General features: G+C 39.0%; 1 protein-coding gene across 3 annotated transcripts in view; it reads left to right on the forward strand.

Moving 5' to 3' along the window:
• Positions 1 to 4,955: 4,955 nt before the first annotated feature.
• atp8a1 (ATPase phospholipid transporting 8A1) overlaps positions 4,956 to 15,581 on the forward strand; it is a 107,678-nt gene continuing 97,052 nt past the window's right edge. For all 3 annotated transcript variants that reach the window (XM_020923351.2, XM_055159196.1, XM_055159197.1), the window contains exon 1: positions 4,956 to 5,559. In XM_020923351.2, coding sequence (XP_020779010.1) covers positions 5,511 to 5,559 — 49 coding nt within the window. In that variant the 5' untranslated portion in view covers positions 4,956 to 5,510. The remainder of the gene's footprint in view (positions 5,560 to 15,581) is intronic.

Genomic DNA, 15,581 nt, shown 5'->3' on the forward strand with positions numbered 1-15,581 from the left:
TGAAGGGCCCTGACAGCGCTGCTCTGCTGTTTGAGCGACAGTTTTATCCCACATGCACAACACGTTGACGTCAATTTTGTCATTTTTTTCCCTCAGTTTAAGGTCCTATATTGTGAACTTTAGGACATGTTCAAATATTGTTACCTCATCCAAAACATACCCAGAGTTGTGTTTTGTTTCTGTCACACATGTTTGAGTTATCCTTTATTAGTAATCCTGGTTTATTAGTCTGTCTGCATTTCTAGAACACAAATGCTCTGTTCCACCTTGTGATGTCATGAATCTGTAGTTCTCAAGTTAACAGTTACCTTTTACCTTTTGTCCAATACAGATTAGCAGTTCTATGGCTGAAATTATCCGGATGATTCTAGTGAAGGTGTGGAGTTTAAAAACACAGTGGAGCAGTTCCTGTATCACCACATGATATCACAAGGTGGAATAGAGTGTTTTTTGTTGGAGAGAATTCCCAGTCTAAATATGTTGAGGTTGTTTATTAAACATACAGTGAAACGCCCCCTGCTGGAAAGGTTATGGTTTATTATTGCATGTCAAACAGGAGTTTTCATCAAAGCTTCTCCACTTTCTCATGTTGAAGTAAGTCAGCCTATTTCTTAAATTCATATAAAGTTCAGTTCTCATTGGTTAATATTCTGAACTATTTTAAAGTAAATGTGTAAGTACTGGCGCAAGAGTCACCTATAGTGGCTTGTTTTGAGGAAGTGGGCTAACAGTATTTCACATGTATATATGACTGCCAGGGTGCTTATTTCACATATAATGCTTAATCTCTAAAGCATTTTCTAAGACTGCTATTTTCTAAGATTTCATGGTTATAGTGACTGACTGCTCTTTCCAACCACCTAGTCATCAAAAGTATTGTCAGTCTAATTAAAAATAATTTTGATACCTTTTAGGAAAATTTGGTGTCCTGTGCCAAAATACAAGGACATTGCCCTTTTTCTGTCTATTTATTAGCCAGATTATTGTATAGGCCTGTACAGGTGACTAACTAAAATCAATCTGCTCAATTTTCTTTACAAATCGTATTTAAAGTTTATAAGAATAATCTGTATAGTCAACCTTTACTCACATATTTAAAGACACAGTACTTAACTTTTTGGAAGTGACACATATTTCCATGGAAATATAAAGTTAAAATCATAATTTGAAACATTCTCCATCAAGGTATATAGGTTTTATGCCATACTGTGTAATATTATAGCCAAAGGAACATTTCAGGAAGAGGCCCTTCTCCAGGCCAAATAAGAATCGGGTTTATGGAGCTGCAAGCTCACTCAGAGTAAAGACACATGTTTTTCTGTTTTTAGTGCAATAAACATAACCAAAATAATAATAATATTTTTTTTTTTAAGTTTTAAATTTAATCAGTTTTGGGATACAGAGTTACAAACTGTAGTCTTAAGGGAGGAATAATATGCATTTATATATAGCCAATTCTTCATAGATTAAGGGAAGTGAAACTCTCTATGTGTGCAAAACAAGCCCTGATACTATCCCTTTCTTCTCCTCATCTATACTTTGTTTTTGCACCCCCATTTTATCTCCCCCTCGCACACGTTCAGACAAGAGACCTCTGCTGCACTGCTAAGCTGCTCAACCTGAAGAAGCTCTATATCTATTTATCTCCCAGCCCCAGTCATCAACAGCCTTCACTCGCTCTCCCCCTTCTATTCCAAAACCCATTTGATAAGATGAATACCTTAACAGCGTTTAATATTCCGCCACCCGCTCACATTGCAGTAATTGAATAGATGTGTCAAATAGAGCTAGTGATTTATGGTTTTAATTTCCTGTAGCTTATATAATCAAAATATAACATTGCTTTGGTGATGTTTAGCTCAAGAATTAAGAATCTTTAGTTCAGTTCCTAAAAAAAGAAAAAAAAAAAAAAAAACTCGCTGTCAAACATTTACAATCCTATAAACCTTACAAATAAGAAGATTGTGTTATGTCCCAAACCACAGCTCAACAACCACAAGGGGGCAAATTTCAATTCAATTACAACTCGCTGACACACTGCCCAATTACTCCCCCAAGGCCTGGAGGCTATTGCACCAAAGGATCATGGGAGCTGTAGCCTCGAACACGTGTCCAATCAGGCAGGTGATGTATGAGTGATTCCTCCATAATGATTTTACTTATAATTATTTGGTTATGGATTCAAGTCACGTTTTGAATCTAGTTACTTTCTAACAAACTGCCTTATATAGGATGGGTGCCATGAGATATTGCAACATTTAGGATTTATAGTTTCTTTATAAATTCAGAGTTTCAGTTTCAGTTCAGTTTGTCTTCTCTTGCAAAGATATCTACCTGTTTGTTCTAATTTTTCACTAGCTTTAAGATAAACTAGAGGAAGTCAACTGTTTTTGTTGTAATGCTCTTCAGTCATAGTGCACTATGAGCCATAATTTAGGCAACTACAGTCTGTCAACATTTCTGCTATAGTATTTGTAATCTCAGTTGCCAAGGCTTATGTTTGTGTACAGATCACTTATCTCGTCTTTAAATAAATACGTGGTTTGAGCTTCTGAAGGTTATTGTGTTTGCATAAGGTCTATCAAACACACCAGTCTATTGTACTATTACAGCTATCAAAGAACAGAGGTGCTCTGAGGTTACTTTCAGTTTTATGGCCTCTTAAGATAAAAAAAATAAAATAAAATCATTACAGATCAAGTTGACAGTTGACACACAGATTTGAATTAAGGTTGAATTATACCAGTTTTATCAATGTGTCATTGTTTAGACTGACAATCTGGAAATCACAAAAACAGGGTGCTCACACAATCAGAGAGGCAGCTTCTTGTCCCTGTTGCTAAGCAACCGCTAGAGCTACTGAGCTAAATCCCTGTAGCCGCGGTGCTGCTGATGTGATGCTGAATTATGGGGAACAGGGGAAGAAAGCAAGACTCATTTGCCGGTTTCTGACAATCGGGGTGTGTGTTCAGTTGTGTATGATTCATTGTAAATTGGAATGTTTGAGAATGCATTTTAGCACTGTCCTATGTATGCTGTAGCATAAATAACCCACATTTTGCCGCCCAAGTCCCTGTTTTTAATACTTATAGCCGACTGTGAGAACACAAACTGATGAATTCCCTTTTACAGCATTATATATAAATAAGATGGTGCCAGTGCAACACATGCATCAGACAAGTGTCCTGGCAGACTGCAGTTCTTCGTGCAAACTGCAGTGGTGCTGCTGCTGCACAAATAACATGAGCTCAGTGTCATTTAGCTGAGCCACAGTGAGCATGAGAGCACACACACAGGATCACACATGACTGTTGTTTTGGATCAGACAAAGTTTTACATGTCCAATAGAGAAATGTTTATGTGTATGGTCCCTGTCAATCGAAAAATAAACTGATAAATTGTAGGTGTATACTAGTATGTTGTGCAATGACAGTAAAACATAAAACATCTTATTGTTTCTCTTATATTAAGGGTTTTGTGCACACATTGCTGATGCGTAGAAATACATCTTTCAAATAATAGCCTTATTGAATTTAAACAAAATCACGTCTCTTGTGTCTGCTATACGTCACATCACTGGTCATTTTTGCTTACACCAGGAAAAGTGTCACTAGATATCAGATGGAGCAGCCTTGAATAACAATAACATTTTAAAGTGGCATTCCCTTGTGTTAAGTGCTCTAGCGTTTATTAGAAAGGTGCAACTATCATTTATGTGAAGAATGTTTAAAGCTTTTGAAATATAAATTCAAGGTGCTTTAGCCTGTGTAACTTTTCTTGTGGGGTGGGTGCTTGTCCCCATTGATAGTTTATTGTGTTGCCTGGAATGTTCTACAGTGTGGCATTCAACTCATCTTCCTTGAATTTATTCAGCTGCATGTGTATTTACTGCTAAAGAAACATTCTGAGAAATAAACATTCTTTCTGTGAGCAGAATGAGCAGAATGCCTTTCCACAGATCTGACCTGTAACTTGGCCTAGAGACACCATAAAAAGTAATATAGTACACCTTTAAAGGCCCTCATCACAGAGCCACCCTGCATATTTAGGTTATTTAGAGTTCTTCTCTTAAACTCAAAATGCTTCCACTTTGTGATGTCATGTGGTAACTGAGGATGTGCTCCACTGTGTTTTTTAACTCCATAAACCTTCACTTCACCTCCACTGTCCAGGGACTACAGATGGAAATTAGCTCTGGTGCTACAACCTGGTACAATACATTTCTCCTGTTGAGTTAATGTATATTGTGCATTGTCCCTGTCTCATTAAATAAATACATAAATAATAAATAAATAGACTAAACTGAATCACTAGAATAATATGAATGATTTCAGTTCTGGAAATGCCAATCCCTTCTGACCAAAAGGTAAAAAAAAATAGCTTTTAACTTTAAAGCATTTTGAGCTTCGGAGATGTAGACAGACTAATAATAAAAGGATGACTCAAACATGTGTGAATGAAACAAAACACAGCACAGGACAGGTATTTTTTTGAGGAGGTGACAACATTATAACATGGCTTAAAGCTCAAGAGTCGATTTTGCATAATGTAGGACCTTTAATTTCACTCTCCCAACTCTGTCAAATAAACAAATACATGTAAAGTAGTCTGCCATGGGTTACAGGCTTAAGATTTCTTTATCCGCATGAACTAAAAATTGCATTTCAATTCAAGCTAAAGGGAAATCATATTATGCCCAATTTATAGATCATGGGGTTGTTATGCCAGTTCCTAACCTACTTTCTCAATCACAGCTTTCACAGCTTTCTCATCCCCCACATAGGCTACTACGCAATATACTCATTGCCAATTTCTTACATAGACCTACTGTAAAAACTCATTGTCATTATCCTACTCCCACCCACTATTGTTTTGTGTGCAATCGTGAACGAAGTCTGCTGCAGAGGGGGAGGTGCCTAAACCAACACATGGGCAATCGATATTCAAATCTATTTGATGAGAAAAACATGCTTAGAAAAACAAACAGAGCAAGCTACGCACCACTTCTCTGCATTTAACATATTATTTTTAAGATCTGGTTTCGTTTCTGCAGTTGAAAACAGCTTGAAAGTCGCCGGTCCCTCCCCTTCCCCTGCGCTTGGATGTGGTATGGTCCGTAATGTAGCGGCGGTAGCGTCCCCCTCACATACTCCGTGGTAAGTCCGTATGCGCTCCCGCTGTCTGCGCCCCGTCTACCGCTCCTCTATCCGTGTGCCGCGTCGTGCCGGGGGGATGCTGCTGCGGGACCCGTGAACTGTGAGCATGCTCTCCCTACCATCAACACGATATGACGCCTTTTATTCCCTTTTACACATTACACACTAGCGGCGCTCCCACGGCACTCCTGTCCGCATGAATGAGAGAGAGAGAGGGTCGTCTGCCGCCGTACTGTAGCCGTATTTTGTCTCTCTTTCACGGTTTGAAAGGAGGAGGCACCAGCCCGCGGGGAGTGCAGCTGCAGCCGCGGCCGCTTGGCAGGTGTCGTCGCTCGGGTGTGAAGAAGAGGAGAGATGCCCCCCGTCAAGAGAACCATGTCTGATCTGCGGACGCGGGCTGAGGGTACGTGAAGATGTTTGGTTCATTATTAAAAAAGTCTTCTGCTCTGTTCTGGCGTATTTTCATGTTGTCTTTGCTTGGAGGAGGAGGAAGACAGGCCCCCGGCGGTTCTCCTATAATATAAGTTGCTAGCTCAGGCTTTGATTAAACATACCAGGGTCAAGAAATCCCCTGGGGTCACTTTGAGAGTCCCTTCAAGGAGTAGGCTATCTAGGAACTGACTTGCGCCATCGGTGCGTTAGGAAATGGCCAAAAGAGACATGCAATTTAAACATGTATTTTATCATGCTGGTCGATCTTCTTGTTTATTTCAACATATTTACATTGGCCTATATTCAATTCTTCAATATACAACTCAAATAGACACAGAAACTTGTGTCCTGGTAGCCTAAATAAACTGATCTGCATTATCAAGTTATGACTTGCTCAGTGTCAGCCTACACAGCCCCATGTAGACAGTGGGTTGCCTTGGACTCATAATTGCACCATTGTGGGAATCTGTTCCACGCTGTACCAGCAACTTCCCACTGCATCAGAAGTGAAAGTATTTGCAAATGGATCCCATGCATGTTTCTTTAAACCAGTTTAGCATGTTCCAGCTTGCTTTTGGTTCTGTGTGTTGTTTTATGGTTTTACACCTGTCACATGCTGCAGGTGCACACTGCAGCATGTGTATTTCTTCGAAAAATGTCTCAATTCTTAATATTCCTTGTTGGATGGCTGGCCCTGACCTTTTGAACAGAGGTCATGTCTGTGTGAATTGCTCAGTGTACTGGTGTTATTTATGATCCTGTGACTGATCAGTTTCCTTTTTGTTCAAATGGAGTATTGCCACACTGGATTTATTTATGACTTAAACGTGCTTTGCTCTAGACTGATAAATCATAGTGAGTTGTGAGATCTTTTGTGATCTAGATGTAATTTTCACTTGACGTTTTGGGTGGGTTTATTGTACCCTTTTATCACTGCTGATGATTACATTATTTTCATGATTCTACATCCTGGTGCAGTAACCCCACATGGCTTGCAATATTTTACTTCCTTTTTTCTTTTTACTCTTATGTCTAATGTTGTCTCCATGTCGACATAATATTTTACAACTGAATCCAAATCACAAATTGAGCTGGTTCTAGGCCTGTGATGATCATTACTATATCAGCTTATAGTTCAATATATTTTGATGCTCAATATTTATTATGTGCCATTTTCTTTGCAATAGGGTCGAGATTTTTGCCATTTTTACGTGAGAAGATAAGATAATGTAGAATAAATAATATCTGTGGCATAAAGTAGTTTCAGTATTGCCGTTTATCTCAATATTTCTCTGTACCAATATATCGCGCTTCAAAAATTTTTATTGTGGCATTCCTAGTTGGCGCAAGACTGAAATTATTTAGAAATGGAAATGCAAAGAAACAAATATCCTGTTTTTTTAAATAGAAAACTTGGTGTACATGGTCAGAATATTTTGTATTAATTTATCAGTTAATATTTCAGGCTTGTTAATGCTCCTGGAGTTGTTCACAATGTGCACTTTTAACATAATCTTACTTTTTAACATATCATAAATCATAAAAGAATTGCTAGCCCTATCAGAAAAATCTGAATTAGATTTATTTCCAAAAATCTAGCTGTCTCATGTGAACTCTTTTGACTCGTATTTCATCATTACTGATTTGGTTTGCTGTTGTGTTTCGGACCAGAGGAGACCTTCCAGGCTGTTGCTCCCAGACTCTGAAGTGATCGTCTGCTCTCCCTGAATTCACTGGAGTCTGTTGATTATTTGGTCAAGTGTTTTATGGTGCAGTAGTTTTTTAGGGGCTGCTATGACTGCCATTTTGTTGTGTATTTGAGCAATTCTATGTTATTTTCAATGTGTTTTATCTTCTAGTTGTGAAAGACTTTGTGACTTCCTTGTCTGCGAAAGGTGCTATATAAAGAAACTGCTTGCAAACTTTGTTTGCTGTTTGAAGTGGGTTTTTGGACTTGTTTGCCATGTAGGGAGATTCAGCCTTTGTATTTTGACCTATCCTTCTACCAGTGCTTCTGGACACTTTTCAGGGGCAGTGCTCAGGGACCATTCTGTAGAGCCTGAGCCAGAATCTTAGTCAGGATTACCCTAGCTGGAGGATTGGCCTAGTGTGCATGTTTTGAATGGATGGGGGAAATTGGAGTGCCCTCAGGAAACCTACCCATACAGGCACAAGGAACATACAGGGAAAAAGGCATACAGAAAGACTTCTCTTGGTCCATGAAATGAATCCAGGACTCTCTTGCTATGAGGAAACATACATTGGATAATTCATAAGTATGGACTGAATCCAGACCCATATTAACAGATTATTAGCTTGATTATTAGATTGTCAGCTGTAGACATTTTATCTTGAGTAAAGACATGCCCTGTGGACAGATTAATCAACTTTAAAAAAGTATGGCAAAATTATTAACATCTCTTTCAAGTGTATATAGAGAACTGCCCAGTCACTTCTTAAACTCCAGCTGACTCGCTCTGTGCATTCTACTTCCTGCTGTGGTCCAAATCCTTTATAATCCTAATAAAATAATTAGTGGACTAATAACTCATTTGGTTGACTAAGACACCGCTCACTGATTAGACTAAGTAACTAATGGACTATTGCTCTAGTTATTGCATGGCAAGCCTTTGAGATGCTAGAAAACATATATGGCGTTTGTCAGCTTTTCACTTCTGGAAACATGTAAATGCATGTAATGAAACCTAAACATTCACTTGCCATTCATGTTTCACATCCTGTTAAGGCTAGCGTGATGTACTTGTGTATAGCATGAAATCCCTTAAGAAGAGGTCATTGTGAAGCTATTTGTCAGTGAAAAGCCTTCACAGGCTCATGGTTTGAAAGACAGTCTAAATAATTAAAGACTAATATAGATGGCACTGAAACTGTTGACAGATGCGGCTGCTGCAGTCACAAGAGTGAACACATGAATTATGCAGATGCTATTACTGTCACCCCCCAACTCCCATTCAATGCCTGGTGATCCTATGAAGATTCAGTGCTTTAGCTTGTTGTTCTTTAGCTGTTTGTGTTGCGCCATTCTTTTTTTCTGATACCAGTATACCAATAAAATTTGCTGTGTGGGAGTCATGATTTCTGGTTAGATATTAACCACTGCTTGCACAAAGTTCATTACCTGTGGATCTTGTCACTTTGGTTGATCACACACCTGTTGTATCCAGGGGTTTCAGAGGGACTGTTTCCATTAGGGTTGGGTAATTAATCTAATTTGTGATTCAGTCATGTTTATCAAGGATCAGGATGGGTCTTTTTTTATGGATAGGTCTACAGCCTATACTCTCTCTCAGTAAAAACATGTGGTTTGGAGACTTTGGAGGACAATATATTAATATGTCTTCTGTTAAATAGCACTGATTTAAAGTGTATCTTGTTCATGCCCATGAAATCAATACTTAAAAAGAGATTGATACATATGAGGAAGAAATTGTGATTAAAAAAATATATATATATATATATATATACATTTTTGTCATATCTCCCAGATCTAGTTCTCATAGCAATTTCCAATTTAAAACAAACATTTTATCTTTTGATCAGTGAAAATTCCTCAAAATAACATCTATAAACAGGAAAACAAATGGCTCAGTAAAACCAAAGCCCACACCCTGCTCTTGAGTGTTATTTTTTAATCACTGCAGTGCATCAGGAGAGCTTCCATCTAGAAAGGGCAGCCCTATGCCAGGCTTACCACCTAATCCATCAGCAGCCTGTCCGTCAGCCCTCAGTGCTGCACACTCCCCAGTCTGTCTGTGCACGTGTTGGCCCGCTCCTTGTCACTCATCTCCCATGCACCAAGGAAACATCTAACATCAATGGCAGACTGCACCCACATCAGTTGCCAGAATGCCTTATCTTGGAGTCTGGTGGTAGGTTGAGTGCTCTCGGCATGTTAAGACTAAGCATCCTGAGCCTGCATACAGATCTTTTGTCAGCAGGATGAGGGGGGGTATCCCATAATGCTTTGCAAAGTAATATCACAATCTAGCAACGATGAAAACCTCTATTTATATATATATATATATATATATATATTTTAAAGCTTGATAACACTATTCAGTTGATATTTTAACAATGAATAGTATCACGAAAATGCGAGTGAACTATAAAACTGACCAGAACAGATCAGAAATATCACTTTTTTCCCTTGTTTAAAACACCAGACATTTCTGTTAAATTTATTTTCAATCAGCTCTTTTTGTGTCCATTTTAAAAAAAGTTTTTTTACTATAAACACTATTATAATTTTGCATATATCCTCGAAACAACAATTGGAATATCCATTTTTAATACATCTCCAATCTCTACTCACACATTTTCTGAGGCTATACATCCCTTTATTGACTATTTCTAAGGAACACATTTCACCTTAGCTCAACTTTTAAGTGTCAATACATTTCCCCCTTTATGTAGGCAAAGCAATCTGGTCCTCTGTAGCATTTCAATTACACCGGCTAAGCCCTGCCTAGTGTGTGAACCGTGGATACCGGGCAGGCTGCGGGGGAATGGACTGCTCCTGTCTGAAGGGAGACTGCCTGCCTGGCCGGATCACTGGCTGATAATAATGTGGTACAAAACCCCAACACGCCTCTAAATCCCCTGTCTGGCTTCGCTGGGGGGGCACGTCAAGTCCCCTCAGGGCTCTCCACTGTCGATGCAGAGCCATGGGACATCTCCGCTCCTCTAGTGTTTTCTCCTCCATATCACGGCTCCATCGCTAACCTGCAGCCAGCCTAATATGTGTGTCTTCTTCAGATATTCATTCTGTTCACTTCAGTAACTCTCCGCTGGCTGCAAGGCAAAGTGAATGTGGCAGGTCAATCTAAGAAAGAGGAAAAGAGGAATAAAAAAGGGGGAAGGATGGGGACTGGAGAGTGGAGGACAAGCCAGTAAAGGGATCTATGGTGTTCTATACTGTCGCAAATGGCTGGGCTTTATATGCACCTCTTACACCAAATTGTACTTTAAAACATAGACTGTATTAGCATGTGTAAGTTTCTTGGTAAAAAGAAAGTGATTTGGGTTATTTAACCATTTCTCACAAAAAAAAGTTCTACAGATTCGATGTGATTGGATTTATGGTTTGTGTTTTGAAAAAGTGCACAGTCAGAACAGTACCCTAGTATGTGAGAGAAGATACAAGATTTCCATGAATTTCAGAACATTTTTAAAGACAGTATATTTTGATCTTTGTAAAAAAAAAAAAAATTATTATGTAAATAATTGCTGCCTTTGGTATTTGATAAGCCAAATGAAATTCCGATTTGATTCTATTGCGATATATTGTGCTACCCAGCCATTTCAAATCTTTATAAGTGCAGTCTTTTCGTAAACCAGACTCAGCCTCTTGGTCTGAGTGGAGGGAGTCCCATCCCTAAATGTAGCGTAACTGTGGATGTGATTGCGCCGCAGCAGGATGACAAGGTCAGGTAGAGCTTTGGCGACAAACACTCCACAGGAAAGTAACACCATCAATGGCTGCAAAATGAGACTCTCCCTGCCCTTGACTCTGGACATCCCTGGATTTTTATGATCCTCCTTTGGATCAGCATTAACAATGTATGACACTAACCTATCTCCATACATTGAATTTAAAAGGGAAAATTATCATTCAGGTCCTGTCATTTTGATTAGCAATACAGACTAGATCCCCCGGTATATTGCGGTTTAATGCTTTCAAATAATTTAAATTAAGTTCAGTCACAAATAAAGGATTTTAAACAAGTTAAATTATGAGGAGATAAACAAGTTATATTTACAGTTGATGAACCCACCCCATTTTCGCCAGTCAACCTGAAAATTATCTGGAACCTATGGACCTAACTAGTATTATGCGCAATAGTAGCGCAATATTTTCTGCCATAAACTATACACTTGAATTTCAGTTGATGTGATTGGCTGTTAAAACAAAACAAAAAAAAAACACATTTGTGCATTGAGCGCTGTCAGGAAGGTTTAAAAAATCCACAAATAAATGCAGAGATAGTCACAAATTTGTACAGTCCCTGACAAAAGTCTTGTCGCTTATCCATTTTGTAGAAACAAAAGCTTTTAACCTGACTTTAAATTAATCGATTGGTTTTAGAAATGTCTCATATGAAAGCTAAAACCCTCCCAAATTATGCTCAATAAACTAAAATAAATTTGCTTCACTGAAGAAAGATTGATCATTTAATGAACACAGAAAGGTCAGATTTTGGCAAGACAAAAGTCTTGTCATCTTGTCATATGATGCACCCAATCCTAGATTACAGCCTCACCTGTGATCAGTAACTGATCAGTCAGTTAGTGGGTGAGTATAAAAAGAACCCCAGCACACCAAACCTTCACATCAACTGCAACTTGACCTCTGACAACATGCCTAAGATCCACCCTGAGACCAAAGCCTTAATTATCAAGAGGCTGAAGACCAGATCCACTGCTGAGGTGGCTGACACCTTCAATGTGTCTCAGCATCAAGTACAAAGAATAAGAAAAAGATCTGAAATGACTGGAGATGTTTTTGACAAGCCCAGGTCCAGCAGACCCCGCAAGACAACTGCTCGGGAGGACCGTTTGTTGATTCAAAAATCCAAGGCCAGCCCCTTTTCCACTGCAGCAGAGCTCCACCAGGCCTGGTCACCTCAAGTCCCTGTGTCAACCACAACAGTTTGTAGAATTCTGTCTTGAAATGGCCTCCATGGTCGAATCAGTGCACAGAAACCAGCACTAAACAAAAGGCAATTAAAAAACCGTGTGTCATTTGCCAAGGTCCACAGCCTACTAAAAGGATGGACACTGGAAAAGTGGCAGAAGGTGGATTTCTCAGATGAATCCTCAGTTGAATTACATCACAGCCGCCGCAAATATTGCAGGAGACCTACTGGAGCCGCATGGATCCAAGATTCACCCAGAAAACAGTTAAGTTTGGTGGTGGAAAAATCCTGGTCTGGGGTTCCATCCAGTATGGGGGTGTGCAAGACATTTGCAGGGTGGAAGGCAAATATCAATAGCCTAAAATATCAAGAAGTATTAGCTACCTCTTACATTCCCAACCATAAAAGGGGTCAAATTTTTGCAGCAGGATGGTGCTCCATCGCATACGTCCATCTCTACTTAATTCACTGACGTTATGCAACATATTTTTGTAATTTGAAGTAAATAATTTGTTCAATTTTCTGTAGGTGACAAAACTTTTGTCTTACCAAAATCTGACCTTTCTGTGTTCATTAAATGATCAATCTTTCTTCAGTGAAGCAAATTTATTTGAGTATATTGAGCATAATTTGGGAGGGTTTTAGCTTTCATATGAGACATTTCTAAAACCAATCGATTAATTTAAAGTCAGGTTATAAGCTTTTGTTTCTACAAAATGGATAAGCGACAAGACTTTTGTCAGGGACTGTACAGTGGTTTGTAAATGCAGGTTTGCAAATAGATGTAACTGCACTGAAATTTGTGAATCACTTAACATTTTCTTTTGAGTCGAGAAATACTTTTGTGAATGTTGATACATTATTTGTAAGTCATGAAATGTATTTGTGAATGACGTGATATTTATTTGATAATAAAGACCCTAACCTATCACCATAACAATGGGCCACTGTCACAGGCAAACATCCGGCTCAGTTGTTTCTTAAAGGCGGTGTACCTGTCCTAAAAATGTCAAGAACAGAACATATGTCCAAAGTTAGTCCTCACTTTCGTAACACATTCCTAGTGTCCTAATGATACACCGTTATGACTTTCTAAGCTCATTTTGACATCACAATTCTAACAACTTGCACGCTAACAAAGTACTGCCATTTATTACGCACTCACTTTATAAAAAATTTACATAGATTTTAGCCTGGTATAGTACTTTCCCTTTGTTGAAACATGGTGTGGTGGATGTGGGGCCCACCATTTTGTCTGACAGTAACACGTTCCATCAGTCAGGTCAGTGAGCATCTCAAAACACTGGCATGGATTAATTGTTTTGCTCTGCCATTTGGATAAGATCTATTTTTAGACACAGCCTTATGACAACAGTTTTATGCTGTGATACAAGGACAAAGGAGTGAGCAGCATTGGGGGATGCACTATTTTATTAACGGCACTGTACCAGACCTACTGTCTTAAAATGTGAAAAACAGAACTAGTTAATTTGAAACCTGTTTTCAGTGATCCAGACATGGGCTATTCTTCACTTTCCTAATGTATTTCTAGCATCCTAATTATTCACCACAGTGTATTTCACAACTTTCAGAGGCCAGAGCAGATGTTTATTGTCACATCATAGCGAATTACAACTACCATGCTAACAGTGCACCAGCGTTACTTTCTGACTTTCTGGTTCTCTATAAACTACAAACAATACTTTATAATTAGAAGTAGACAGCAGTGGGTCTTTATTATTGTGATTTTATTTTATTTTTTTACGATGTCTGTACTTGGAATGAACAAATTTTAGTTTTTACATGAAGAAAATCAGGCACTTCCCCTTTGCATTGTGTAAGTTTTCTGGTGGAGGGTCCATCACCTGCTTGTTTCTATGGATATATCACTGCTCTGCTTGGTGTGATATTAAACAGATCTACCTTATTCAATTACAGGTTTTTTTTATAGCTCAAAAATAGGAGGAAAAACTGGCATTTTGACGGTGAGTGGGGTTGCCCTGTCCACAGATCTGACCTGTAACTGGTAAATCTGATTTGGTCTCCATGAAGAGAAAAAGGTTTGATACCATAATGTGAAACATTCCAGACAAAGCAATGACATTTCCATGAAGAAGAACATTTGACAGACCCTCCATCAGAAAAGCTACACCTACACCTTTAACAATTATACTAACAAATATACTTACTTAAATATCTTGACTTTTAAGCACACAGTAAATAATTGGAAATAGTTGGAAATCATCATGAGTGGAACAATAGCATCTCCCCAATGATCCATTTTTAGACACTCATACAAAATTGGAATACCACCATTTTTGAAACTCTCTTTAAGCTTTTCATCAATATATTGAAAACCAATTTTTCTTAGCTCTCAAAAAGCAGGGTTGACCAGCTCTGACATGACATTAACATGACAGACTGGCATTCCCCGGGTCATTTCCCTGTTTTCATTCTTGTTAACAGATCAGTTGCAGTTGCACGCCATATGCCATTCCTGTTTACCATTGACAAAGTCGCCCTGTGGAAAGGTCTGTGACTGCAGATCCCCCTGCTAAGCTGCACTCGTCCTGCCCCATGATGTCACAGAATGCCCCAGCTGCCCGTGCCGCCCGGAGACTGCCCGCCCCCGCTGTAGCCCGCCCTGCTCTAAGCCTATGAGGAGCCAGACACAGCGCCGCGCAGAGAGGATTATTCGCTGCGTGTCCTGTTGTTGTCAGTGCTTACAGGCTGTGATCTGATAAGAGACTTACAGTTGTTGCTTAGGTGGAGGCAGACCCATGTTCCACGCAGACCCACCTCCAGCTCTCGAGGCCCCATTCACAAATACTGCACCAGGAGGTCATCTCAGGCACCGCCATAGCTCGGAATAGACCGGGGCTCCTGCTGCAATATTCATCCCGTATAAATGAATCATGTTAACGCTGATGAAATATGAATGCCACATTATGTAGGCTTTGACAGGGAGGGATCATGAAGGTTATACATTTGCATAGATCAAAAGTAAACAAAGGATGTGCCACTGTAGAGATAAGCCACCACTGTGTGTTTTGATTCTATGGTTTGTTTTTTCTTTGCATTAGTACTACTACATGCACTGAAATTGATGTCTTTTTAGTTACATTTTAAGGCATACAAATACTAGGCTGTACCTTCATATAATTCAATAGCTTCACAAGTCATCTTCACAGCACAGCATAGATCGTTTTCCATCAAAATCTGACTAGCTAGATTTCCAAAACATGAAACTGAGACTAAATGATTTAAGTTTGGTTATAGATGAGCTGAACTGTATATTACAATCAAACAAAAATGCTATTTGAATTCATGTAATTAT

This window comes from Boleophthalmus pectinirostris, unplaced genomic scaffold (genome assembly GCF_026225935.1).
Source record: "Boleophthalmus pectinirostris isolate CB_2022bp ecotype Guang Dong unplaced genomic scaffold, ASM2622593v1 HiC_scaffold_23, whole genome shotgun sequence".
Lineage (NCBI taxonomy): Eukaryota > Metazoa > Chordata > Actinopteri > Gobiiformes > Gobiidae > Boleophthalmus > Boleophthalmus pectinirostris.